The sequence below is a fragment of the Halichoeres trimaculatus genome, unplaced genomic scaffold, assembly GCF_033239565.1.
Source record: "Halichoeres trimaculatus isolate MK-OKI-2021-1 unplaced genomic scaffold, fHalTri1.1 fHalTri1_scaffold_5, whole genome shotgun sequence".
NCBI lineage: Eukaryota > Metazoa > Chordata > Actinopteri > Labriformes > Labridae > Halichoeres > Halichoeres trimaculatus.
This window is the reverse complement of record NW_027437183.1, coordinates 29,038,982-29,066,515: the sequence shown is the minus strand read 5'-3', so window position 1 is coordinate 29,066,515 and position 27,534 is coordinate 29,038,982. Positions and strand designations below refer to the sequence as shown.

The window sequence follows — 27,534 nt, the reverse complement described above, 5'->3', positions numbered from 1 at the left end:
TGTGTTCTTTCACAGTAACATACTGACTAATTGTCACAGTCTCGTATATTCACATTTTTAGCCTGCCATGCACATCCACAGCGAAATACAGAGTGATGGACGGTGATGACCTTTAAAGGGGCGTGTCAGCAACCCTATCCAGCTTTAACCTGTATTAGCGTTCAAACAGTGAATCTTCAGTCACTCCTCACAGGTCAACTTTTAATAAGCTTCCTCTGTTGGTTTTCACTGTATCCACAAACACTTTGTGTACACTCCAGAAGCCACACTATGCATTAGTCCTCACTCTGTCACTGTGTGAGTCAGATCTGCTGAATGTAATAACTCAGTGTAACAGTATCTGTGATTCAGTGCCAGCAGGCAGCTGACATACGGCTGCCTGTGCTCTCATCTTGGTAATGGTTGCCTTGACTCACTCGCTGCCCTGGTCCTTAATAGTAAGATAAAGGGACAGTCATCTGGCCCATGTCGACAGGAGTCAGAGGCAGCCAATGAGAAGGCAGTGAGAGGAGAATTAGCATATTGGCATGAGGCCTGAAGACAGAGAGAAGCTGTCAGAGGAGAGAGTCCTAACGACAGGTCACTGTGGCCCACTGCACATTAATATATCGCTCCCTCTACCCTTCAGCTGTGGAACTGTGATTTACTCTTTCCTCCCCTCACTCTTTTTTAATCTCAGTTTTGCTTGGTATTTTCTGAACCTTGAAGCTGATTCTGTATGTTTTTACTCCAGTGGTTGGTTTTCTCCAAATTGATCCTGTTTTGTTGCAATTTTTCAGCCTGTTGTCCAATAATTCTCCCCTCTACCTTTAGCTCTTACACAGTTTCCTCTGGCATACTCACCCTCTGCACTCTTCCTCCTTAATAATTGGACAATGATTCACTGATCTGAGGTCAAATTTTATCTGCCCTCTCTGTCTGAAGTGCATTGTCTCTGCTCCGTCCTCTAAGTAAGGTCCTCCAGCACAAGCCGCATCATCTTCAATCTGCCACCTTTCTTTATTGGCTCAAATTATTACACCTTATTAGCCGTTATTACATTTTAGCGCCGACTCCAAACAGGTCAGTGGTTCAGCGCTTTTGGCATCAATCCCACTGTTTCTCCTCTCCATCGTCCCCACTTTCTCACCTTCTCTAAAGAGTTCAGACAAAAGACAGAAACAAGTTCTGCAGCCAAAAAACTTCAGCAATTTCATAAAAGGTTAAGTGCCCACATAGACTGGTTTGACTCCTCAATAACAGAGATTAAAGTGAAATGGAAATTAACAAAGTGTACCGTCAGCTACCCCCTTGTGCAGAGTTTGTACTTTATATATTCAATCTCATCAAGCATTGTAAAACGCAATAACTGGCAGCATTACAGAAGGAGCATATAACAAAGGTTTAGCTTATTAAAAAGGCCATGAATCTATAGACATGATTTGTTTGGCTACTTCAGTGAAAATGTGTGCATGACTCAGTCAAACTTTTCCACTTGGAAAGTCTACCAAATGTAAGATGCAAATACAATATGTGAGTGCAGTACTTTTCATCTGTGCCAGCTTGTTTTTTTTTTTTTTTTGTTATAAATAAAGAAGCCAAACAATTGGAAGCGTTTACAACTTCAGAATTATTCAAAGGGACACATTTACAAGACTAATTCATACGAAGAAGACTAACATGAGATGGCAGCTCACACAGGACGGTAGACCTTAACCAGAGCTACAGCTTCAACTAGTGTTGCTAGTTTATAACTTTTTAACAGGCTAATTCTGGTGACAGCATCAACATTTAATTACTGTGCATCACAACTACAGCTGTAAAAATCATTTAAATGTTATTTAAGTTACATGAAGTCGTAAAACAAATTAAAGTTTTTAATTCTAAAACATATTCAAAACATGCTTTTTGTTACCTCAGTGCATCACAGTTTGTTTTGTTGAGTAACAGCGGGTGAATTATTTCTGTGGTGAGTGCAGGTTTTTGTTTCTTGTGAAAATCAGCTTGTAAAAATGTATTCTGGATTTGTTACTTACTCATACTGCCTTGTTACCTCAAAAACAAAACAACAACAACAACAAAAAAACTGAGTATACGTATGAATGAGACACTTTCATCGAAAGATCCCTTCCCACTTTCAGTATCATCTTTCCTGCTTTACTGTAATGTAGCAAAGAGTAATGTGGTTGTTGGCTTCTGTCAACAGAACTGTCATTCATGGCAGTAAACATTATTTTGATTGTTAATATTACACATAAACTCTATAACTGAGTAATAATTACTCAATTTAAAGTAAGTTCTTATAAAATCTGGATTTATTTTTTTTCCTTTGAGGTCAAAAACATTTATAGGATGGATAAAAAAACAGGGCTTAAATTGTCAAACAGAGATGCAAACAGGTAGCAAACAGACAGGAAGCAGGACGTCTTTGAAATTAAAACCTTAAAAAAGAACCATAAATAGTCATCAAAGGACTATTTTGACAGGTCTTTGATCATTTTGCTGGTCTCTTTCTCCACACTGTACTGTATCCTGATGATTGGTCATAAGTGATTCCTCTCACTGATGAAGTTTGTCAGGGTCTCCCTCTGTGACTACAGATCTGAGGTTTCCATTGTACGTTCTTTGTCATGAAGTGGGGCTGAAAGGTCAGTGTTAGCTCTGGGCAAGTGGGTTGCTGTATAAAGTTACAACAGAGAAAGAGAAGAAATACATCAGTTATAGCATTTGTGATTCACAGGTGAGTGGGACTCCTTAGACAGAGGGTCTGCTTTTGTTTTTGATGGTCTCTGCAAGCTGCTGGTTCATTAATGCAACATCGAATATCAAGCAATAGCACCAGTCACTTGGCGTTGACTGTAAACTGGGGATAAATGAATGTTTCCATGATCCATAGGCAAAGTCTCAAAACTTAAACCTTCTTTCACATAAATTAGTCTGAATACAAAACCAAGTTCATGAGACTGTTAAAGTATTTTGGATGATTCGTTAACATTGTGCTCACTCAATGAATCAACAAACTCAAACTCTAAAACTGAAACATTGTCAGTTGTTTAAAAAAGGCCGGCACCAGGACAGGGAGGTTTTAACTCTAATGCACTGGACAGCGTTGCAGCACTTGGCAACAATGCACTGTTCTCTCATTAGAGTTAATTGCAGCCTTGACAGCGGTTAAAGGCAAGGTCCTCCTCTGACTCCCAATCATTTATCTTTCCATTACACAGAGCACTCTGAGTTTTTATTGCCGTAATAAAGTCGATTTTCACTAGCACAAAAAGCCTCCTGACCCCTGGGTGCTCCAGAGGCCCCTGACTCCTCCCAAATGTATTCATCATCATCATCTTCATATTCGTTCTCTGTCACACACACACTAACACACTCAAACGAGAGCAGGCAGGCACATACGCAAAACGGGTGTTATTTGTCACATATTCATTTCTTAATTAGAACAATAATAGAAGATAGGTGTGTGACTTTGATGGTTAGAATGTCTCAAAACAGATTTTAAATGTCCAATAACTTTTGGTTGTATTTATTATTCAAACAGATGTGTAGCTGTGTAATGCTTTGGTTGTGTTACAAAAATAAAATATGTCTTACTGTAGAAGAGACAGAATAAAGATGGGTGAAAGACATGTAACCGATAAATGTCAATGGTGTACTAATGTTTCTCTTAAAAAAATTGATATTGTGAAAAAAAGTAACTGTGAATATAATTTTAGCAGCCCACTGCTGGAATGAAATTTAAAAGGATCTTAAACCAACTGACCCAAAAATAGAGAGAAAACATTGATGTCTACGGCACACTGACTCGCTGAGTACAACACAACCCATATTATCAAGTCTAGAAAACACATATTTTAAATATACTTTGAGATTAAATTTCACTATCACCACACTTGCATAGCTTCTAGGAAGATGAATTATTCAATATTGTTGTGTTTTTGTGGTTGCACCATTTACAATTTGATGAGACTGATTCTTTAGTTTAATAGAAATGGTTGAAATGTCATAAAATACTATGATACTAACAGAAATGCAAACTACACATTCAAACAAACATCTACCATGTTGTTCAAACAAATTTAAAGCAGAGTTTTATATCAAACCCTGATTTGTCTCTGTCCTGAATGTTGTAACATCCAGTAAATCTCATCCTTGTGCGCCCTCTTGTGGTTAAAGAGCTAACATTATTCACATCATATAAAAACTACAAGGCATTTAATTTCCTCTTATGGTGATCATTTGTAAAAGTAATCAATGAAATAGAACCGGTTTTAATGTTTATTTTATTTATTGATTTATTATATTTATAATGTTTTTAATTTACATTTATTGTTTATTTTTGGTTTATTGTTTTATTTGATTTTGTTTTATACAGTCTATTAATAGAATGTTGGCCTGAGAATTTTGGTATTGGTATGTTAGAAATGTTGAAAATGTTCAAAGTGTCTGGAATTTAATGACTTAACATAAATTTGTCCTGATTATTTTTTTCCCCATTCTTTAAATATGAAACTAACATTTATTGCAGAGTTCTTGGTTATAAAGGACATCATATACGTAGATTCTAAATGATTTAAGACAATGATCTATAACATCAATTGTTTTGCACTTTTCAGCATCCGATCTCATTTTGACTGTTAAAAACTGCTTCAAAGCAATATTATATTGATTTGACCAAGACAAAAATATAATCTTACTGAGAGCAGCAGAGGGCACATCAGGTGTGTTTGGATGACCCACTGTTTAAAGGTCAGCAGGGCTTTGAGATGGTGGGTGCGGTCTGTAGGCTTGGGGTGTGAGTTTCCTTTGATCGAGAGGTCAGCGGTTCTCTCAAAAACAGAATAGGTTATGTCATCATAAAAAACCCCCCAACACACTCATACGCTTGTGTTTGTGTCAATTTCTATTAAACTTTCCATACTTCAGCTTAGAAAAGCCTTAATGGTGAAGTTATAATCCGTATGTTTTTCCTGTCATTAATCACACGATAGTAATGTAAAGAGTTTAAAACTGATGACAACAATTTTAACTTAGATGTCAAAAAGTATTTGGCGCAGTATCATATTCACTTAACAGATTCAATACTTGGCTGACTAAAGCTTCCGTATTTACGGTACATTTGAAATGCATCTTTCTGTGCTGATGCTGATAGGGATGGGTACTTTTCACATTTGAAACGATGCCCAGTACCTGGCAGCAGGTATTGGTACTCAACAGTACCAATTTTTGGCACTTTTTTGTGTTTATATATAACATATTTATTCTCCAATATATAACCTTGCAATGTTGCGTTTATGTTCGGCATGGAAAATCACCTACTCTTCCACTCCCTCACAGTCACAAGGATGGGTTTAGGTACCTCAACATGGTACCTTTTGATTTTATACGAATCGGTACCTGGTACTTTTGACTAAATTCGATTGGTACCTACAAAAGTACCTAATTCTGTACCCATCCCTCGATGCTGATGAAGAATGACTCTACTTTTTGATCTCACTGTATCTTAACAAAATGCACAGCAATACACTTAATTCTGATCAACAACCACCAAACAATCTTCGCTACATGACATGTTCATCTGTTAGCATGGGGGCCAGTGCCCTTTGAGCATTTGTGACGCAAATGGGGGCAGCAGATCAGTACAGCAGAGCCCTATAAATCTGTCACTGGTGTGTCAGTCACTCATTCAGATCTTTTTTTGGACCTAGGTACATCAGAACCTGCAGGTGAGGAGAACGTTTTTACCATTTCATCATTATGAATAAATTAAATTAAATATTCCTCTTCATATAGATAAGAAAAAAACGTGTTATTTCATATGCATTGGTTGATTGATTCTCCTAAACTACGTCTTTTTTACTCATTGCCAAAGGGGAAAAGGTTTGGTACCAGTTTTACACTCACATTTTATCATACCACCACAAAGTCACCATGTGGGTTATCGAAAAGATCAGACACAGTGTGGAGAGCATTCCTCTTGAGCTGAGTCGCTACATGGGAAAGAGTAAAGAGGAATGGAATCCCTCATCGAAGGAAAGTCTCTTCTATAATCTGCCCAACAACATCCTCACACCAGACAACATCCCTGAGTTCTGTCTGCCACCGCGGCTCTTCAAAAGAAACCAGCTGATGGAAGCCGAGACAAGCCCGCCTGACCAACTCTGCCAGGTACCAAAGAGCAGCATTTCTCTAAACACAACATATGGAAAGAAAGAGGATATGAAGAAGAGTGGAGATGAATCTGCACCTGTGACCTCTGCAAAGAAACTTTTGCCGTTCTCTGCAGAGGCCTATGGTTTGGCTGGTATATACGAGAGCCCCAACACACGGAGGAAAGAGTCTTTGTTCCACTCAAGGCGACCTGTTTATATTGTTGACAGAAAAAATACTCCCCCAACACTTAAGCCAGCAGAGGAGAAGAACCAGTTGAAGAGGTCTGTACCTGGATTCCTCCCTTTGTTTTGTGCAAGAGCCTGTCAGAGAGCAGAAGTTCAGAGAGTGAAACATTTTCTTCCAGTGACTCCTCTCCCCTCAGCTCCCCTTACTCAATCAAATCCTCCAACTACAGATACTGTCTTAAGGGAGCAACATCTTGTCCCTCTTTGATTGAAAACAGGGAGGACAGAAGGAAGTGGAGGGAGAAGAGGGATGTTTTCAGTCTAGCCACCTCTCACAGCAGTTCTCCAAGCCCAGAGGGAAGCTCCCTGACCTTCACCCCATCTGCCCCCTTTCCCCTGCAAGGGGAGAAGAAGCCTCAACAAGAGCACGTCTTCAAGCTGCAGGGCCAAGGTAAAGTGCACCTCCTCACTGAGCTTATCACTTCCCCCACCGATACAAACTCAGCCTGCAACACAGTCAGAATCCGTGTGATGTCAGTAAAGGATATATACAGTAACACTGAAAGACAGGCTCTGAACTGTGCGCTTATTCTCTACCTGACCCCTGGTTTGCTGCAAAAACAGGAGAGTGCCACCGTCAGGAACTGCAGCTGCCCTGTGTTTAACGAAGACTTCTTCTTTGCAGAGCTTAGAAGAGAGGATCTGGAGAAACTGCAGCTCAGGTTAAAAGTGGTGAATAAATCTACTGCTGCAGGACTGAGGAGAGTGACAGTGATAGGAGTGATCACCAAACCACTGTCCCAGTTACTTACTCCAATTTAAAAGTTAGTTGTTGAAAAAAACTAATTTTGTGTCAAATGATGGGAAAATAACACATAATATTAAGTGTTTCCAAATTTCTTCACTGGAAACACTCATTGTACCCCACATTGTAGCTACTGGGGATTTTTTTATGGTACTTTTGGTTTTCTATTTAATTTCTACAAAGTCCATTACTTACCAAAAGCTTTATCAACCACGAACCAAACTGCAGTGTGATATAAAGTGTGTTTTTGTTAGGTAATCTTGCTCAGAACTTTGATCTCAGGCAGAATGAGAGGAAACAAGTGATACAAACAAGTCCTGGATCTGTGAGATGAAGTAGATAGAGTCAAAGTCCATGTTTTACAGTTAATGAAAACAGGATTATGTGTTTTGTTCACGTTATTGTTATATCATCCATCTGGTGTTTGATTTGTCTGACAGCAAATCAAACAATGTGAGTATGGATGCACTTCTGTGTGAGCAATGGGCATGTAGACATGCTATAAGGTTTTTTTTTTTTTTGCATCCATGTTTTGAATGTTTGCTGTTGAATATTACTAACGATATAAAAAGCTTACTCTGCCCCCTAGTGGCTAAAATGTCAAAACAACAGAAAAATAAAGCAGAATATGAAGGTTTATGAAAAAAGATGCAGAAAATCATTTTTTTTCATTGTTGAGATATTAAACAGTGTGTAAATAAAGTTACATCTCTAGTCTTGAATAATGCTTTTGTAGAGCTTGTTCAAGTTCCCCTTTGTCTCCTGTTGTTGGAAATATCAGTGATGTGGGAGTTTTAGCCTTAGTGTAATAAATAATGCAATTAAAAGCAATCTTGCAACTGAAAAAAAATCGAGAACCACATTTGTGTTTTGTGTGTTGAACTTCAGTCTGAATGTAAATCTACCTTTGAATCTTCTTCTACATTCAGAGCAAAATTGAAATGGGGATAAGGTGGCCAGTTATACAATACCTACATAGTTTTTCTTCCCTTACTAAGTTATTAAGTTGATTAGTCAGAGATCTATTGTGATTGTGCGCTGTCATCCTGCAATCACTGACGCACATCGTGATTGAAAGTATACTAACAACTTAAACTGCTTTGATGTTGTGAGTTAACTGTTTGGTCTTGTCAAAATAAAAATTTTCAATTTGTCGATGTGGTTTTTCACCTGTGTAAATACCTTAAAGAGAAAGTGTGTTCTTTGTTCTGGTGTATTATCTGTCATCAACAATGATACAAAGTGAACTTTGTTATTCCCTTCTATCTTGGTGTGTGATTTTGGGTGAACTGATCGATGAAGCCCTACCCCGACCTAAGGAGACAAAACGAGCGAACATAAACCTAATACGGAGATTTTACCTGACACCGTAGGCGCTGTAACTTTTCAAAACCTTGTCACATGTTTTTAGGTGAAATTACGCTCTTACCTGCTGTATCTGAAGAAATCACAGTATTCAACCTGGCCATGTGGTTGTGTTACTTCTCTCAAAAGGTCAATGTAATGTGAAGCGACAATCAGGCAGACTTGTGGTGCTGCCTTTGAGGTAGACACAGGGTGACCAAAAAAATCACTGAAATGTCAAATATGTGATGTGAGGCAGAATAAGCCTCTTCGTGTCGTTTCAACACTTCTCTACGTGTTATGGCGCCATTTTTATCTACCGTCGATGGGCGTGGTTAACAGAGTCTGACGCAAGTCGCTTTCTTTCTATTGCAGGTACGTAATGACGTCAAAGCACCGCCCACCTCAAGACATCAACTGTAGCCGTTGAGACAGGCGAGTCCCCAGAATGTAAACATGGTGACAGATAGATGAAAGAAACGCCAAAATGGTCTTCGAAAGCTTGGTCGTCGATGTCCTGAACCGATTTTTAGGGGACTACGTTGTCAACCTCGACAGCTCACAGCTCAAGCTTGGCATATGGGGAGGTAACTGAACTTGTATCTGTCATGTTAGTGGACTTGCTTGCTCAACAAGCTAGCTAGCTGATGCTAATAGACGCTAGCCATTACCAGTCGTGTGTGACAGGCTCCCTCAGCTGTTGGCGTCAGTTAATTTCCCAAAATGTGGCTAGCTGTCCAGCGCGTCCGAGTTTGCTCACCTGACATGATGACTCTCTGTCTGGTATCAATGTATTTTGATAACAAAGCATAGTCGCTTATTGCTGCAAGGCTGGGCGCTCATGTGAGTTTCTGAAAAGCGACCTGTACAGGGTCACACCCTTTCACTTACTCAGTTTATCACTCGCCAGTGTGTTTTATCTTGACCTTTTTACAAGATCATGTAGACAGTCTGATTGTGATTGCTCTGTAAATCCTCGCCTAAATGATAGGATTAGAAAAGAAGTTCCAGGTTAAAGTTTGACATGTGCCAACTTGCAGCAGCTCACACAAACACAGAGGTCCTCATTTCACCAACCCTTTCATGTCTGGCCCTGGCAGTAGATTTAGCTATATACCTGTACGTTCATTTGTGTGTCATTAAAAAAGCAAACGTAAAGTCACACTTATATGTGGCTTATCAGAATTAAAAAAATGTTGCAATCAGTAATCAGCTTTTCCTTCTGTCACAGGGGATGCTGTTCTCACAAATCTTGAAATAAAAGAAAATGCATTGGTAAGCTAATAAAATAAATGTCATGTCACTGTTGCTGCCATGTGATCAAAGAGGGAATGACACTACTTTTCTGTTGTTGCAGAGTCAACTTGACATTCCCTTTAAAGTGAGAGCCGGTCATATAGGTGAGTTTTCTGACTCAACTCATCTGTTGCATTAGTACAAGTGAAGGTTATTCTCATTATACATTTCTTTTCATAGGACGGCTGGAGCTAAAGATTCCATGGAAGAACCTCTACACCCAGTCTGTGGAAGCAACGTTAGATGGTGTCCATCTGCTCATAGTCCCGACAGCAAGTATGATCACTATCTAATCTATGCATCTTTGAATCCTCTTGAAAGAGATTTATTATTACAGAAGCATTAAGTTAAATCAAATGTTTCATGCCAAGTGCAATAAATAACCCTGATGTTGTATAGACACAACACATACTGCTCATTCAGACACTTTTCACCTATGGCTGTACTGTATATGTCAGGAGGACAAACAAGGATATTGAGCAAAACCTACTAAGTTAACATTTTATTGACTCATTTCTTTCAGGTATAAAGTATGATGCAGAAAAAGAGGAAAAGCAGCTGCAGGAGGCTCGTCAGAGGGAGCTTCAGCGGATAGAGGAGACAAAGCTGAAAGCTGCAGAGCAAGGTTTGAGCTTAATTTTAAAGGGGCTGTGCTTATGTGTTTGTGCGTAAACATGTGTTATTCAAGCAAACACACCCTGTGTGTTGCTGCATAAAGTCACACTTTTTACTCCAAAGTCATCTCTAACAGCTGTTAAGACTGGTCAGTTGCGAGCAGTTACTGTTGGATTTGGGTGGCCACAGATTAAGTAGTTAAAAAAAGTACTTTTCTGTAATGTTTGCAACAAACAGCAAACGCACAGATTTGGAGCCTTGTAGTTGTGGTTTGTCAAGTTGTAAGTTCCTGTGTTAGAGCGGTCAGCTGTTTTTTACACTTGATTCTGACTGTGGTTTTACACTGTGGAGCCTGAAAACTAACGGGTGAGTTTGCTGAAAAATGTCTTTCATGTTGTTTCTGTAAATGCTAAGTGAATACCATCTTTTAATCTTTCACAGTAAACAAGGCATTGTCTTTATTCCTTGAAATATTTTTTAGCAGTACTGGGCCAAAAAGGCACATTATTAATCTTATATGAGAGCAATGTACAAATATTGACAGTTATTAGTTGTTGTGGATATATTTGTCTATATATATAAAGTTAATCATGTTGATCTGCTTCTTTAACTAAGTGAAAGTGAATGAATGCAAGTGGAAAAAGGTGTAACTGGAAAAAATCAAGCTGACATTTCCTATTTATTTTGCTGTGCTTAAAAAGCCAGCAAGAACACATTTAGATGAAAATAAAGCAGTTCTGAGAGCACAGTCTGACTGTGTGAGTGTATTTTAACCTTGTTTTATTGTTGCACTTTGAGATCGCTTTGATGAAAAGTGCTCTACAAATAAAATTTATTATTATTATTATTATTATTATTATTATTATTATTTATAAGTGAATTACAGAGTCTGTGGAAGATCATTTTAAATGTCAGGGAGCAAAAGGTCAAACAAAAGTTCCTCAGGCAAGCTTGGGTAGAGCTGAGCGACTTGATCACGTGTTGTAGTCATGGTACTCCTTTTTGTTTGACAGAGAACCCTGGTCTAGAGAAACAGGACACCTTTGTGGAGAAGCTTGTCACTCAGGTCATCAAAAACCTGCAGGTCAAGATTTCCAACATCCACGTCCGCTATGAAGATGATGTAAGTGTTCAAGCTGATTAAACATGTACTGTATACACATTAGCTCAAATCTTTCTCTGTAAAGTAAACAGTAAGTGATAAACCAGACTGACCTGGGCTTTGCTCTTATTACTGTCTGCTTTCCTCAGGTCACTAATCCAAACTGTCCTTTGTCCTTTGGAGTGTCACTTAAAAACCTCAGCCTTCAGGTAATGCATTGCAATGTTCTTTATGTCTGATATACCCTGTATTACATTTATTGCAAAGTTGCACATAAACTTTCAGCACATTTTTACTGAAAATCAGTGTTCACACGAGTGAAAGCCTAACGTCTTGTTTGATCATACAGACATCTGACGAGAACTGGAACCCCAGTCTTCTGGATGAAAATTCAAGGCTTTTCTTCAAGGCAAGAAATTCAATCACTTTATAAACTTTAACACTGAAAATATGCGGGAATTATCAAGTGTGTTCCAAATGATGACTCACGTTTATAATTGGCTAACTTTCACCTAATGTAAATTAAAAGTTCATGGATTTTTTAAGCGTTTCTTGTTGTTTCCAGCAGTTGTATTTTAATGTCTAACGTTGGGGCCAGATCCAAACCAAACCCTTGTACACTGTCAGCTCTGCTTCATGTTTTCTCTGTCAGCTCTTGCCACTCTAATTGCTTTGTTTTTTTCCTCAACTCAGTTGGTTCAGCTCGACGACTTGTTTGCCTACTGGAATGTCAACTCGACTCTCTTCTCCAATCACACTCCAGACGAGGCTTTGGTGAGTCACCCTCGTAGTACTGTATTGAACTTTGTCTCCACCCGCCCGGATTTAACCATGCTTGTTTGTATTTTAGGCTCAAGACCTTGCCATTGTTGGAACATTAAGCCATGTTAAATTTGAGTCACAGGATTAAAGAGCCTTTTTAGTTCTTTGAGAGTCTTTACAATGATTCCTCTGATGAGCATGGGAAACGGTCACTAAAATGCTTTTAAGGCTCTTGGACATTTTGTATGCCATAACTTTAATTTACAGTATTTCTCTTAAGATAGGCTGTAAACTGTTGGTTTTAATGTTTGCAAACGTGTTATAGTGATAGTTTAAAAAATTAAACATGTTAAATGAGTGGTAAATGCTGCAACTCTGCCTTTATGTCTTACAGCGATGTCTTCAGAGTAGCATGGAAACCCACAGCTCTCTTTCTGTCGGCCATGACTATAGTGAGTGTATATGGTGTAACTTTTATACATGTTGTGTTTCTTTTGTGTTACATTTTGTCTCCATAACCTGTAAAACTATTCCAAAGCTACTTGGTTCTTGGCATCATGAACACTCACCTTTATGTGGATATGAATTGTAACTTGGTTTGTGATCCTTGCGTTGCCTAAAAAACACCGTAAAAAATGTGAAACACACTAACATAAACACACTTCAATGTAATCCATGAAAATACAGCAATTAACAGCCTCAGAGGTTGTTATGAAACATGATACAATGGTTGACAATTTGCCTGAAATAATCTGTTTCCTGTTGCTTTTCTACAGTTTTTCGTCCCATCTCAGCTGATGCTAAACTGCGGATGAATCCTCGGTCAGATGTGGACCACTCATCTCCCAAAGTGGACCTAATGGTTAACCTCAGTGAGGTGGCAATCGAACTCAACAGAGCCCAGGTTGGTGTGCTTTTAGTATGTAAGCATGTTTGAGGAAGTTTCTCAGCGATGATAACCCCAGTACTCTTTATCTGTCAGTAATCGCTGACTTCCTCTCTTTCCAGTACATTAGCATCTTGGAGCTTCTGGGCTCAGTGGATATGATGACACGAAACCTGCCATACAGGAAGTACAGACCCATGGTCCAAGTTCACAGAAACGCCCATATATGGTTAGAAAACACATTTACCTTTTGTTGCTTTTTCTATGCTGTAATGCGTAACATGTGTCTTTTAACCCCTCCTATGAGTGAGTGCTTGATAGTGCCAGTTTTGCTGTTTTTATCTTTCAGGTGGAAATATGTGATCAAAGGCATCCTGGAAGTAGATGTAAAGCCTCGTCTCCACATGTGGTCATGGAGGCACATCCAGCGTCATCGACAGATGGTGAAATGCTATCGAGAGCTCTACAAAACAAAAATCACAAGCAAGAAACCCACTGAAGAGCTGCTGAGGGCACTACAGGTGAGACAGCTTGCTTCTAAGTTTGTATCTTTTACATGCTTCACATGGTTTAAGGCAAATTTAGATCTGTGATTTTTTACAAGAATTTCAAATAATATGTCTCAAGGATCTTTGGTAGATAGAAATTATTTTATTGCTGTTATATACCAACACTGTGCTTCATCACATTAGTATTTAAGAGTTTTCCTGGCTGACTTTTACCTAAATATACTAGTTGCAGGACATTCTTGCTTTTGCAAATTAGGACCTGCAGTGCTTGCTTGACTGTGTCCTGTCAAATACCCTTTTGACTTAGAGACCTCATATATAGTCCATGAAATACCTGCAATGTAATATTAAAGTAGTTAATTGCAAAGATATCACCTCCTCAATATCTGTTTCAGTAAGTTACATTTACTGTCTGCTCTAGCCGTAATCACAACCCTTTAGCCAGTGTCTAACACTACAGAGGGATTGACTGAAGTGCATTTGAGATTGATATTGTTTGCCAGAGAAGCACAACCTTAAATCAAAAGCTCTTTTCCTCTCTCTGTCCTCTGCTCTGTAAGCATCGTATTTCCCGATGTGAATCATAATGGATGCAGCCTTGCATGGTGAAGCAGGAAGCTGCTAAGAGCTCTAATCAATTTGTCTTGTGATCATTCACAGGAGCCTGAGAAGACCTTGGATATTTTTAACATCACACTGGCTAGACAGCAGGCTGAGGTGGAGGTAAGCTTCCTGTCTAACCTTCTCTGTTGTCTGTGCTGGTCTACTTATTCTGCAAAGTGTCTGTAGTATCTCTATACACGAAAGATAAAACAAACATGCTTTAAATCAGAAAAACAGGTTCAATTAGTGCGTATAGAATTTACACACAGCTTAGTTCATACAGTATGTCTCCTACAATATACCATGCAGAAGTGATGGAAGAAAACAGATAGTGGAAACCACATCCGCTTCAAGTGGTTGAGGTTTTGGCTTAAGTGTCATACATTAGTATTGTGGGTGGTGCTGAGTCTCATTTTACTGTCATCCTTTTACTGAACATCTGTTTGGAGATGAACACTAAACATTGATTTCCCTGCACGGCCACTTTCTGTACATTGTAATTTTACAGCACAATACATTTGTTACAAAATACTGGTAATCAACATTTGTGCACAACCCAGTGATGTACTTGATTACTTCCTGTGGACACAGAATAAAGTGATCATGAACTGGTAGTAGTAATGGAAAACACATACGTATTATTTTAAATGCTTTATAATTGTCTTTATCTGTGTGAAGATGTGTCTACTTGAAAAAAAGGAAGAAAAGAGCTCAGAACTGTCTCAATTTTTAAACTTTAACAGGCAAGCAAAGCTGGCTTGTGCATTTACCGTCCTGGGATGAAGATGGAGGAAGAGGAGTCTCAGGGCTGGCTTAGCTGGATGTGGAACTGGGGAGAAGAGCCAGAAAAACAAAAAAAAGAAGTTAAGAGTGGAGGTAGGATGCAGTAAATTAAAAAAAATGAATGTATCGGATAATATTTACTTGTAAATATGTGACAGACACCTCAAGTCCACAGCTAATGTAGCTAATGATTTAACCAATTAACCCTGCTCTGTTTCTGTGTGCAGGGTTTGATGGGCTGTTAACCCCTGCTGAGAAATCTAAACTCTACACTGCCATCGGATACAGTGAAACTGCCGCAAATCCCAACCTGCCAAAGGATGTGAGTCACTTTTCCCATACTCCCACCTGTTCACTAATAATACACTTCTTTTCTGCTCTCCATCCCACTTAAGCATTGTCATTAAGATCAAAATGAAAAAACGTTTTCCTTTGCTTTGATTTTATCTCTTTGTAGTTTGAGGACATGAAGGTGAATTTCCACATGGAGAGGCTGACAGTGTCGTTCGAAGATGACAAGGACAAGAAGGAGATCATCAAGCTGACTGTTGGGGAGCTCATGTCCACACTCACACAGAGACCTGGGGCACAGGCTATCAAGTTGGTTCTTTAAATTGTTATGTTGTGGGGGTTTCCTCAATCACTTTCAAAGTAATCATGCTTTATGTTTCAAATAGCATCATCTTCAGTACCTTCCAAAATACCAGTCACTAACATTTTCTTTCCTCTTGCTCCTCTTTATCAGAATCACAGCCCAGCTCAGTTTGTTTGAAGTCACAGGCCTTGCCAGTAACCGTCCTGCACCTACGCTCCTGTCATCCCGGAAGGCAGCCACAGGAGCAGGAACTCCGCTGCTTTGCATCCTGTTTGAGATCAACCCGCTGGACGAAAGTGCTGACCAGCGGCTTCATGTGGAATCACAGCCCTTAGAAATTATCTACGATGCTGTGAGTGCTGTCTGTCTATCTGTCTGTATGTACAATTATAAAGAATATACAAAGAACAACAGGCATTCATTGAAATCAATTGTTTGTGTGATTTTGTAGATAACAGTGAACAGCATGTCTCAGTTCTTCATGCCTCCTGACGACCTGCAGCTGGACGAGCTCACGAACGCAACCCTCATGAAACTGGAGCAGTTCAGGGACCGTACAGCCACAGGCCAGTTTCACAGACATGCACAGACCTGCGCTGTGTGTCAGCAGCTGGTCTGAAATCTGTGCTGGTCAAATGTTTACATTCCTAAGTCAAGTTTTTTTTCTTGCAGTCATTTCTCTGTATGTTTTCAAAGGGTACACTCTGAAAGTGCTTGATTGTGTTGTTCCTGTTTATTTTCTTGAGGCTAATTGTTTCCTGACACATTTCGCCTCAGAATTTATTTATTTATGGACAAAGCGATTTTCATGTCTCACAAAAGTTTTTGTATTTGTTGACTGGATGGTTTACTGTTTATTTTTTCTGATCTGTGCTGGGTTATTCTGATATTCTGTTTCCACTTTGCCTTTCAGGTCTGATGTATGTCATTGAAACACAGAAAGTTCTGGACCTGAAGGTGAACCTGATGGCCTCCTATGTCATCATTCCACACACTGGCTTTTATGATGGCACTCAGAACATCCTGCTGCTGGATCTTGGACACTTTCAGGTCAGAATATTGAAAGCTTATTACTTTGCTGTAAACTTGACCTAAACACAATTATGACAAATCTCAATCTGGAGTCAGTGGAATCTAAGGCTAAATGAATGGGTTATTTTGTCACTTTTTTCAGATGTCCAGTCAAAGCAAAAAAGATCTGCCTCAGCTGTCAGTGGGCTCCAGCAACATTGAAGACATCATGTTAAGAGCCTATGACAGTTTTGACATTCAGCTTAGCAGCCTGCAGTTCCTTCACAGCAAACCAGGTACATACACAGGTCAAATGTTATTGGAGAGGTCACATACAGAATGAGTTTACTTAAACTAGGGGTGCACCAATCACAATTTCCTGGCCTATCACCGATCTTAAAAAAGCCTTACCTGCCAATACCAATTTTTATTGTTTATTTTTTTAACTGACACCATTTAACTTCAATGGTCAGGCTTATTTTATTGAAAATCATAGAACACCTGTGAAACAATAAAATCTTCATGTTTTTCTTAAACAACCAATAAAGTGTCCTGAGTTTTAGGTCTTGGTGCAAAAAGCAACAAAGGCTGGCTGTCAGACCTTTCCAGAGGTATACAAGATCAGTTTCAAATATAAGTATGGGCCGATCCCTAATCCCTGATCACGATCCCCCGAAATCAAGGAAACCAGCACCGATCCATTGGTGTCTGAATTCAAATGTTAACTATAAACAGGGTCCAGCTCTAACATGCATTTTAGCTCAGTCTCTCTCAAACTTTTAAGCTGTGTGTCATCTCTACAGCGTTAAAGATGTTTGTCTTTTAATAAGCTGTTAGATACATTGCAGCAACAAATCTCACCTTGATTTTTGAGATGTACAAAGAAATGTTGAACTTTCTCTCTGTGGTAGATGGGGACTGGAAAAAAGCCCGTAAGCAGAGACAGTCTCCGCTCCACATCCTGGAGCCAGTCGATCTTAAGGTTGTTTTTAGCAGGGCGATGGTTGTTAAAGACTCCCGCATGGCAAAGTAAGTTCCAACTATGAATATATTCACTATTGTGGTAAAGATCAGGACTACAAAAAGCTCAGATTTGTGTGAAATCTCTATCTTTGCATGTTTGTAGGTATAAGATGTCTGGAGAGCTTCCTCTGCTGTCTCTTCGCATTTCTGATGTAAAACTTCGAAGTGTTCTCGAGCTGGTTGAGAGTATCCCACTGCCTGAGAGTAGACCTACAAACAGCTCTGGTCCATCCACCACTCAAAGGGTGAGGACAGCCATGGTTGATGAGTTCAGTGTAGTTTGATACTCTTTTTTGGTGCTTATGATTTACTGTTCTTTTTGTCTCAGCCAAGACAGTCGTTCACCCCTCAGCTCACTCCCAGGAGACCTCTGAACTTGGCGGATCAGCGCTCCTCTCTCATTTTTGAGTCGTGTGAGACCATCAGCATCACCTCATTGGGTGAGAGACATGGCACACATAAACAGCCTTTTAAATACATTTTACTTCTGTTCATTTAAAACTACAGTGCAACACAGAGGTCATTGTTTGGTTTTGCTTCCTTTACCTCTCAGGGTCAGAAGAAGATTTGTTCTATGACGCTCCCAGCTCTCCGATTGGTGATCGACCATTCTTTCCAGATAATCCCATGCCCCTGCGGTACGCTGACCTACACAAAAGAAGAAGTCTGGTGAAGGAAGATACGAAGAAAAACATGACTGATCTCATCTTGACCTTTGAAATTAGCGAGGTACAGAGTGGTCAGGTTCAAATAGAGTCTGTAATGTCTTTCCAATTCCCTCCTCATCTCTCTGTAGTTCTAATTTTTCATTCTTTATCTCGCCACATGCCTCTCCCTCTATGCCATCTTTGTTCAGTTTTCTGTTCAGTTGTGTCGCCTGTCTGGAGGTCAGGAAATCACAGTACTGCACCTGGATATAGAAGGTCTGGGGACTGAACTGAAATTACGCACCTTTGACATGACATCGAACACCTATCTACGAGAGATCTGCCTCAAGTGCCCTGAATACATGGGTCAGTATATCATGCTTTCAGTAGCATGTTGCCTCCTCCACTTTCTCTGGGCCAAAATTTGTTGATTACTGAATTAAAATCATCATTTATATGAGTTAAAGTCAGGGAGATCTTTACTGCTCTTCTTATGTGTCATGTTTTATTTGTTCCTTCCTGTGTTTAGACTCTGAAGAGAAGCAGGTTCAGCTGATCACCACTCTAGATAACACAGAGGTTGACCTGCTGACCCTTGAGTATATTAAGGTATGAGTGATTAATTTAGATAGACATGATGCATATCTGTTTTTTTTTTTTTTAAATCCACAAGAAGTATTGTTTTACAATTGGTGGAAACATGACTTGGTGTTGTGTCTCCTTTTAGGCTGATAAAAATGGCCCTGAGTTCAAGACCCAGCACAACAACACAGAGCAGCTCATCAAGGTGAGTGAATGTTTATTTACTTGGAATGATATTCTAGGTGTTTGTATTTATGTTGTGCTTTAATACTGAGGACAGCGTATGGTAAATTTGAGCAATTTTAATATTGAATGCTAGAGAATAATACAAAAAAAGAAAAAAATTCAGATAATACGGGAGCATAAAAACAAAAAAATGCATGCTCCAATTTTTTTTTTTTCCACTAATATTTTAACATTTTATTTCCCGTTATCAGGTGACCTTTTCATCCCTGGATGTCCATCTCCATATAGAGGCTCTACTAAACACCATGAACTTCCTCAACAACCTCCTTCCTCCCTCCCCTAAGAAAGAGGGAGGACAGGAAGAGCTCCCCACCATCCCCGAGGAGGATGAAGCAGAGCCAGAGAGAGAGGAGGAGAAGAAGGGGGAAGCTAGTATTACCAGGAAAAAAAGTAACAGCTCTCAAAATCTCCAGTCAGAATCTCTATAAATTAAGCTGTTATTCTTTTGTGATTGTGTTTACAGTATGTCCTTTGACCTTCACATGATCTTCATGTCACCTTACTCCCGCAGGTACAAAGGTTAAGAAGTTTGCAGATGTGGTGAATCTTCATATCAGAGCTGATCTCCGCTGTCTGAAAGTTTTCATTCGAGGACAAAAAGCCAGGATCTCTGAAATCAGTATTGAAGGTATAAAAGTTGAAACATCTCCTGTTTGATACATAAAGTATGCCTTTGTGGATTTGCCTGAATTGTTCCTGTTTTATCTGTCATAATGCATCATTAATCCCTCCTAAAAAATATTTTGCATTAAAATTCCTTTTTTGGCCATCTTATGATGGAGTTTCTCATATGTACCCCTTTGCCTATTATCTCATTTTTTTCAACAATCCAGGTCTGGTTTCTGAGGTTCTGATGAGGAAGAAGGAGATGGAAGTTCTGGCCAACCTGAAAAACATTGTGATTCTTGACTGTGACAAGGATGCATTTTACAAAAAGGTAAATTGCAGAAGTCTTAAAGTCTGTATTAATGTGTTATATCTTTCTGTACTTGTGTCACTGCCATGTATTCAAGGTTTGTCACATCAATGACTCTGTATTTAACTAGTAGCTGGCTGATGGTTTTGATTTACATTTTCCATTATTCACAGTTTATGGAATCTCCTACTCTCATTGCAGGCTGTGTCTATAGCAGATAAGGAAGTGTTTGCCTTTCGGATGATAAACTACACAGATGCAACAGAAGGCGACGCCTATCTGGACATGTCAAACGTTGACATGTCTGTCACCCTGACTGTGGGATGCATCCAGGTCATCTTCCTCAACAAGTTTGTCTCCTCCATTCTGGTAAGAATGAGACGTCCTTGACATATTCTGACACTGCTTTCACAGAAGAGCTCAGACATTTTCTAGATCATTACAGGATTTTTGGGCCCCGAAAATTTCAGCTTCTCTCTTTCTCACATGCAGTTCACTTTTAAAATCGTTTTACTTGTGAGGGTTAATGTTGGTGGGGCTGTTCTGTTGCAATTCATTCTTATGCGAGGATTTTCATTTCCTTATGGTCATAATTAAGTTAGATTTTGTAAACTGAAATCTGATGTAATGTTTTTCTGAACTTACTAAAAACAATGCTTTTCCTAGAATCAAAGTGTGTTTTTGTTTACATCTTCCTCATCCTCCTATCCAACCACACAATCTACTATTCACATTCAGCTCTCCAGTATTCTAATTTTTCCATCCTGTTTTTCTGACAGGCCTTCATCAATAACTTTCAGGAGGCTAAAGAGGCTCTGGCTGAGGTCACAGTCCAGGCTGCAGAAAAGGCTGCCTCAGGTGTAAAGGAGCTGGCAGAGCGAAGCACTCGGATCGCCCTGAACGTCCACTTTAATGCACCCGTCATCTTTCTGCCCCAATCCTCGTCTTCCTCCAATGTCATTGTAGCTGACCTTGGTCTGCTGTCAGTCAAGAACTGTTTTGACAAGCAGCCCTGTAAAAGCAGTGCCAAGATCCCACCTGTGGTGGATAAAATGGCTGTGAAACTGACAGACCTCAAGATGTACAGGTCAGAGAGCAGCCCTCTGATGAAACCAGTGTTAACCTGCTGCTCTATTTTTTAAAAAAGTAAAGTTACGACAATCAAAACTTTTCTCTTCACCTGTTTTTTTGTTTCTGCTTTCAGGACCACGTATATAAATGAAGGTTTTCAGGGAGAGACGCAGCTTTTGATGCCTGTCAGTCTGGACCTGGAAATCCAGAGAAATCTATCATCCAACTGGTACCACAGCATACCCGACATAGAGATCACTGCACATCTCAAACCAATGAGTGTAAGTTCAGCTACATGGTTGCAGGTGGAGGGATTAATTTCTTACATCATGTGTGTTACTTTTTTACATTTATTTTTAATGAATTGTGATTATCTGTTATTAGTGCATTCATGTCATTTTCTTAAAGTTTGGAAAATGATTTTAGTCTCATCTTTTTTTTTTACCCTTATTTTATCTGTTGCCTTTTGTGACCCTTGAAACAGATAAAACAGAAGTTATGAATTCTCAAAAACTGTTTTCCAAAGTAGTTTTCTAAAATCCTGTGTGTTCTCCTAACAGCTGATTCTCAGCCAGGATGACATGACGGTGGTTTTGAGGACTCTGAGTGAGAATCTATCAGAAAAATCTGACGCTCTTCCAGCTCCCCCTACTGTGCCCTCCACTGACCACTCCTCAGACTCTGTGTCTAACAAAGAGTCCCAGGGCTCTGGAACCACGGGACCAGCCAGCAGTAAGGAGTTATTAGTGACTGTGCTCATGTGTGTATAGAAGTTGCAAAAGTTTTACTTCAGAAAAAACAAATCAATGTGATGTTTTTGGTGATATTTCTTTGTAGATAACACGGTGGTGACAGCTGCTGTAGTGGAGACTCAGAAATCCACAAAAATGAAGAGCACGCTCAAATTGGATTTCAAGTTTGACTCAATGACGCTCGTCTTGTACAGCCCCAATGGGAATGTGGTAATTCATAAACACAGAGTGTCTTTGATACTACAAATAATTAATACTAACATATGCTACTTGTTATAACACAATGTAAACTTCTTTATTCAGATACAACAGCTGGATTCACATGATGAGCAGCTGAAGTTGGCAGAGTTTACTTTAGGCACCATCTCCACCTCCATCCACATGTTCTCTGACGGCTCAATGAAGGCTGCAGTGCGACTGGCTGCTTGTCTTCTTGATGACAAGAGACCCAGGATCAAGATGGTCACTCCGAGGTACGAGGGGCACTCAGTTGTTTATCAGAGATACTCTATTTTTAAATCTACATTGAAACCATCAAATGTTTGTCCAACTTTATCTTCTTTAGGATGATGGCGATGCGTCCTGGGGCAGAGCAAAATAAGATGGTGGAGGTGAACTACCACCAGGGCCGCGATGGCACAACCCTGGACACGGTGGTGCAGGACGTGTATCTGTGTGCGAGCATGGAGTTCCTGCTGACAGTGGCAGATATCTTCCTCAAGGCCACGCAGCAGGGGTTTGCTCAAGTGCCACAACCCAAGAGCACTACTGATAAAAAGAACATCAGCAACTCTGTCACATCCAAAGAGTCCTGTGAGTTAATCATATCAATATTTAACTTTGTTAGGTAGCTAAAAACACATTAAGGTGTCTATAATTATTCATTATAAAAAGATCCGATAAGAGCTTATCTGAGAGCTTTTTAGAGTGATATTTTATTTACTCTTTATTTGTCTCAATCTGTCTGTTTCTCTGCTCCTCTTCCACAGCAGCAGCTCCTGCCGTGGTGTCAAAGACAGAGATGAATGTTGTGGTGCGTAATCCAGAGATCGTGTTTGTGGCCGACCTGACACGTGCTGATGCTCCGGCTCTGGTGATGACCACAGAGTGTGAGCTGGTGATGAAAAGTGATGCTGAGGGATCACAGATGACTGCTGCTATCAAAGACCTCAAGGTTTGTATTTATCTGTGTAACATTGACAGCAAAAGATATTCATTTGAAGATATACCGAAGAAAATAAAAATGACTGATTATTATTGTTGTGCAGGTTGTGGCATGTCCCTTCTTGAGAGAGAAGCGGAAAAACAATGTGACAACTGTTCTGCAGCCGTGTCAGGTGTTCTTTCAGAGTTCACAAACCCCAACATCTCCTCAGGCAATGGAGGTCTCCATCAATTCTCTCACTCTGAAGGTGACTCTTGGTTTATTATGACACTTTCTGATTCAATAAATTTGACTGAAAGTTCTTTGTATACATGTATTTTTTTTAAACCGTTCCTCATCTCTCTTTGCTTAGGTATCTCCAATTATCATCAACACAGTAATCACCATCCAATCGGCGCTGACACCCACAGCGGAGACCCCAGAGGAGCTGGAGAGTCCTGTTCCTGTGGACTTGTGGGAGAAAAGAAGCTGGAAGGAGTTGAAGCTCTGGTTTCTAGAAGAGGAGGGGGATGAGGACACAGCATCTCTGGTCCCACTGATACCTCAAGGAGAGTCGTTACAGGTGCTAAGCTGCATTGTGACTTGTGTGACTGATTTCATATACAGTCACTTATGCTGCTGTGCTATTGTTAAGCAGCAAATTTTCATCTTTGTGCTACAAACCTCTGATTTTTCTAGCAGTGGGTTACTATTTTATGCTTTGACCAAAAAAAAAAGGTGATCCAGTGTGATGTGTAAGACAGTTTGTGTTGATCTTCCTGCTGTCTGTCCCTGCAGTTAAGCATCAAGTCGATCTGTCTGACTCTGGAGGCTGGAGTTGGACACCGCACTGTCCCCATGCTGCTGGCCAAGTCCTCTTTCCATGGAGACGTCAAAAATTGGTCAACACTCATTAATCTCCACAGTGAGCTCAACCTGGAGGTAACACACAACTTCTGTGTTTCCCAAACTTTATCCTACAAACTGATCTTTATAACATGATTAACTCTTCACTGTGAAACAGCCTCATTCCATACTGTTTGGTTAGTTGCAGCACGAGAATGTCATGTCTTTTCCTTTAGATAAATTTTGTACAGGGTGGTATTCTATTAAATCTTCAAAGTCTTCAGTTTTTACCTGAAGAATTTATCATATGTTTGGTATGTTTTTATCCTCTAGGTTCACTACTACAATGAGATGATGGGAGTTTGGGAACCACTGCTGGAGCCCCTAGAAGATGAGACCAGAGACGGTTTCAAACCATGGAGACTGGAACTGAAAGTACTGATCCATATGCATACATACATATTCACGATGCATACTCATACATGCACACAGATAAACACATCCTTCTTCATTCTGTTTTATTTTCCTCCAACAAGATGAAGAAGAAGCCAGTGAAGTCCACTGGAATGTCCGATGAACTTGATTACAACATCCCAGACTACAAGACGGTCATTGTCATCAGCAGTAAAGACCAGCTCAACATCACCCTCTCTAAGTGTGGACTGGCCATGCTGAGTAACCTTGGCACGGTATGAGGAGTGCTGTGATCTCTTTAAGAGAAAGTCTTTTGATGTGCAGTCGTCTGTAATGTTTATGTTTTTCACCTTCTCTAGGCATTTGCTGAGGCTGCCAAACAGACGGCTGACTCCTTCCAGAAAGATGAAGCTCCGTTTGTTGTCAAAAACCGCCTGGGCCTACCGGTGTCCGTCTGCCACAGTGAGATGTTTTCTCCCATTGGCATGCAGAGCAGTAACAGCACTGTACAGCTAGAGGACGGGGAAACTCTTGGCATGGATTATTCAGCAAAAACAGACTCTGACCAGTTTTCAGCCATGATCTCCTTAAGTGGGAAGGACTATTTTATACAGCCAAGTAAGTTAACCTGCACACACAAATTTATAAAAAGCCTACTGAGTATATACTTCTGCCAAGACTGTGCAGTTGTGCAAAAATCTTAAAGAATGATCTCTTTTCTGTCTCTAACCAGTTTGTTAATGATGTCATTTTTTACAATAATGAGATCTTGTTTTCCATTTTATTTGAGATAAAGATCTGTCAGGGTCTCATCCATCCCTTCTGCTGTAATTGAATAATAACTTAGTTGGAATACCTCCAAGTCAGCTGCTTATGACTTACTCTGACTTCTTTTCTGTCTAGCTCCAATGGGTCACACTTCAGCCAGTGTGATTCCCTTGATCAAAGTGGGCAGGGGAATGTACAGTGTGATGCACAAAGAATCAGGGGTCACTCGCTTCCTCGTCTGTCAGATTTACTCTGTTGAGGGCAGCAAGATCATCAAGATCCGCTCTCCTTTTCAGGTATTTAACACAGAAATGTATACACATTTGTTCATTTTTAGCCTCACATTGATTGGTGAAAAAACACATGATAGTGTGAAGTAATGATGGATTGTAATTTAACTGTTGTTACGTTTTTACTTCAGATCTTTCAGTATGTATTTCAGTAATGTAGCTGGGTTGTTATTGAAAAAGGCAGCAGTCTTAGTGAATCAGTATCAGTCATTAAAGAGGAGGTGAAATGACAGTCTGTCTTTGTTCTTCTTCCCTGCAGATCATCAATCATTTCTCAATCCCATTCAGAGTGTTTGAAGGATCAACATGTCTGGGTTCAGCTCTCCCCACTGAAGAGTTCTGTGTTCCTCTGGACTCATACAGGTGAGTGCAAACACACAAGTAAACTAATGTTCACTCACATCTTTCGAACAGTATTTTTTTTGTCCATAAACACCGACATAGTACATAGCACATGCCTATATCTACTCTCTGCTGCCCCCCTCAGGTCTGAGCTGAGCCTGCAGCCGGTGACAGAGGGCGATGCTGACAGCAAGGACGAGCTGTTTGAATGCTCAGAGGGCTTCAGTTACGAAGACGTCAGCAACCAGCCGCCTGAGGGACGTCTCCAGCAGACATGCCGTCGCAGTGGAGATCAGGGGGGTGTGATGGTTGTCAACATTGTGCCAGTAAAAGATTCTGTGACATTCAAGCACACTGGAGGTGCCGGGGAGAACTTTGATGTGCCCTTTGTGCTTCACTTGTGGCCTTCCATCCTGCTCCGAAACCTGCTGCCCTACCCCATCTCCTACAAGCTGAAGGTAGGATGGATTGACTGGTTATTGTTTTATTTATTGTAGGTCGGCTATTGTGGATTGAAAAGGAGTATAAGGTTGGGTTAGTGTGTTAGACTGTTAAACTGTGATCAACAGGACAGTGGAGTCTCTCCCCCTGAGGCCACTCTGGACCCTGGCCACTCTGCCCATCTTCACACTGCAGTCATCAACCAGTCAAGTCTTGATCTCTGCTTACTGAACTACCTGGCTCAGGACTGGTCTGCTCACTACAGGTTTAACTTCATCTATTCTTTCCCTTCATTTGTTAATCTGTGTTGTTTTTAGTCATATTTGTTGTATCTTACTTTTTTGATGATATATTGTAACTGTTATTTTGTTAAATAAAGCCCAAGTCTCATCAGTACAAACAATATTCTCATGCAGTCTCTGCAGCGATCAGGAGGAGATCACCTTCATAGTTTTCCAGTCTTTACGAGAGAATGATGAAGACGATGGCGAAGGGGAGGAGAGGAAGAAGGCAGAGCTGGATATTGCAGTGCATGTCAAATATGACCAGGGACAGACAGTGGTTGCTATCCACTCACCGTACTGGATGGTGAACAAGACCGGCAGGCTGCTGCAGTACAAGGCTGACGACATCCACCGCAAACACCCCCTGGACTACGACATGCCCCTGCTGTTCTCCTTCAAGCCCCGATACTTCCTGAAAAACAACAAGGTAAAACAGACGAAGTTTATATCTCAGCTTTTTGAAACTTCTTGATTTTCTGTTATACAAGAACCAAAAGTAAGAATGATGCCATTCCTCTCAACCTTCAGGTCCGTCTCATGATCTCTGACAGCGAGCTCTCTGATGATTTCTCCCTGGACACAGTGGGTAGTCATGGAGATGTCAAATGTAAAGGCCGGTATAAAGATTATCTGGTAAGATCTTAACATTCAGATATAATACACTATGACATGTTTATTTAAGGAGCTCTGTTTTAATTGATTAAAAAGGGGGGTATCACGCTTTTTTGGGCATATTCTGTCCCTTTGGCACCCCTAGCTTTACAGCATTTACAGCTGTAAAAAAATCCCTATTTTTCTCACACTGATACCTTAGAAAGCTTCTGTCTACAGCTCTTTCTTTAAGATGCTGTCTCTTTAAGGCCCCCTGCTCCAAGAGTTCTGACAAGAGTTTGTAGGGTCAGAGCTATGGGCAAACCTTGGTGTTTTAAAGCCTCCGTCCAACATGTAGTGAACCGTGTGGGAATTCCTTATGGGATGATCTCAACATTACACTTAGTCTTATCGAGACTTAATGATATTTCTTGAACAGATTGCTTTGATCAGTTTACAAACAGATTCAGGGATTTCTACAACATGCTAACATGTAGCAGTTTAAAAATTTGCATACGTTCAGTATGAATTTGAAATAAAGAT

The 27,534-nt window shown here is 40.1% G+C and overlaps 2 protein-coding genes across 4 annotated transcripts in view; both read left to right on the top strand.

Annotated features, from left to right (window-relative positions):
* Nucleotides 1-5,612: 5,612 nt before the first annotated feature.
* Nucleotides 5,613-8,121, top strand: LOC141791095 (C2 calcium-dependent domain-containing protein 4C). Its single transcript, XM_074671316.1, is given in 3 exon segments — nt 5,613-5,711; nt 5,858-6,445; nt 6,448-8,121. Coding segments are annotated over 2 exon segments (1,227 nt in total). The 5' UTR covers nt 5,613-5,711; nt 5,858-5,916; the 3' UTR covers nt 7,146-8,121.
* Nucleotides 8,122-8,857: 736 nt separating this feature from the next.
* vps13a (vacuolar protein sorting 13 homolog A) overlaps nt 8,858-27,534 on the top strand; it is a 33,702-nt gene continuing 15,025 nt past the window's right edge. For 2 of the 3 annotated variants that reach the window (XM_074671315.1, XM_074671313.1), the window contains exons 1-51: nt 8,858-9,059; nt 9,704-9,747; nt 9,830-9,872; nt 9,949-10,044; nt 10,292-10,393; nt 11,397-11,506; nt 11,635-11,694; nt 11,835-11,894; nt 12,179-12,259; nt 12,642-12,699; nt 13,024-13,151; nt 13,256-13,362; nt 13,483-13,654; nt 14,303-14,365; nt 14,989-15,121; nt 15,256-15,350; nt 15,486-15,628; nt 15,774-15,975; nt 16,075-16,189; nt 16,537-16,673; nt 16,798-16,930; nt 17,546-17,663; nt 17,761-17,902; nt 17,986-18,097; nt 18,211-18,386; nt 18,514-18,670; nt 18,834-18,913; nt 19,032-19,091; nt 19,324-19,522; nt 19,644-19,760; nt 19,966-20,069; nt 20,250-20,417; nt 20,828-21,135; nt 21,253-21,400; nt 21,680-21,851; nt 21,957-22,081; nt 22,175-22,344; nt 22,437-22,684; nt 22,861-23,045; nt 23,140-23,283; nt 23,389-23,598; nt 23,814-23,957; nt 24,195-24,296; nt 24,398-24,550; nt 24,635-24,893; nt 25,179-25,339; nt 25,593-25,696; nt 25,821-26,133; nt 26,245-26,381; nt 26,533-26,827; nt 26,929-27,033. In XM_074671315.1, the coding sequence (XP_074527416.1) occupies nt 8,960-9,059; nt 9,704-9,747; nt 9,830-9,872; nt 9,949-10,044; nt 10,292-10,393; nt 11,397-11,506; nt 11,635-11,694; nt 11,835-11,894; nt 12,179-12,259; nt 12,642-12,699; nt 13,024-13,151; nt 13,256-13,362; nt 13,483-13,654; nt 14,303-14,365; nt 14,989-15,121; nt 15,256-15,350; nt 15,486-15,628; nt 15,774-15,975; nt 16,075-16,189; nt 16,537-16,673; nt 16,798-16,930; nt 17,546-17,663; nt 17,761-17,902; nt 17,986-18,097; nt 18,211-18,386; nt 18,514-18,670; nt 18,834-18,913; nt 19,032-19,091; nt 19,324-19,522; nt 19,644-19,760; nt 19,966-20,069; nt 20,250-20,417; nt 20,828-21,135; nt 21,253-21,400; nt 21,680-21,851; nt 21,957-22,081; nt 22,175-22,344; nt 22,437-22,684; nt 22,861-23,045; nt 23,140-23,283; nt 23,389-23,598; nt 23,814-23,957; nt 24,195-24,296; nt 24,398-24,550; nt 24,635-24,893; nt 25,179-25,339; nt 25,593-25,696; nt 25,821-26,133; nt 26,245-26,381; nt 26,533-26,827; nt 26,929-27,033 (7,098 nt within the window). In that variant the 5' untranslated portion in view covers nt 8,858-8,959. The remainder of the gene's footprint in view (nt 9,060-9,703; nt 9,748-9,829; nt 9,873-9,948; nt 10,045-10,291; nt 10,394-11,396; nt 11,507-11,634; nt 11,695-11,834; nt 11,895-12,178; nt 12,260-12,641; nt 12,700-13,023; nt 13,152-13,255; nt 13,363-13,482; nt 13,655-14,302; nt 14,366-14,988; nt 15,122-15,255; nt 15,351-15,485; nt 15,629-15,773; nt 15,976-16,074; nt 16,190-16,536; nt 16,674-16,797; nt 16,931-17,545; nt 17,664-17,760; nt 17,903-17,985; nt 18,098-18,210; nt 18,387-18,513; nt 18,671-18,833; nt 18,914-19,031; nt 19,092-19,323; nt 19,523-19,643; nt 19,761-19,965; nt 20,070-20,249; nt 20,418-20,827; nt 21,136-21,252; nt 21,401-21,679; nt 21,852-21,956; nt 22,082-22,174; nt 22,345-22,436; nt 22,685-22,860; nt 23,046-23,139; nt 23,284-23,388; nt 23,599-23,813; nt 23,958-24,194; nt 24,297-24,397; nt 24,551-24,634; nt 24,894-25,178; nt 25,340-25,592; nt 25,697-25,820; nt 26,134-26,244; nt 26,382-26,532; nt 26,828-26,928; nt 27,034-27,534) is intronic. The other variant, XM_074671314.1, reaches the window with a different exon arrangement.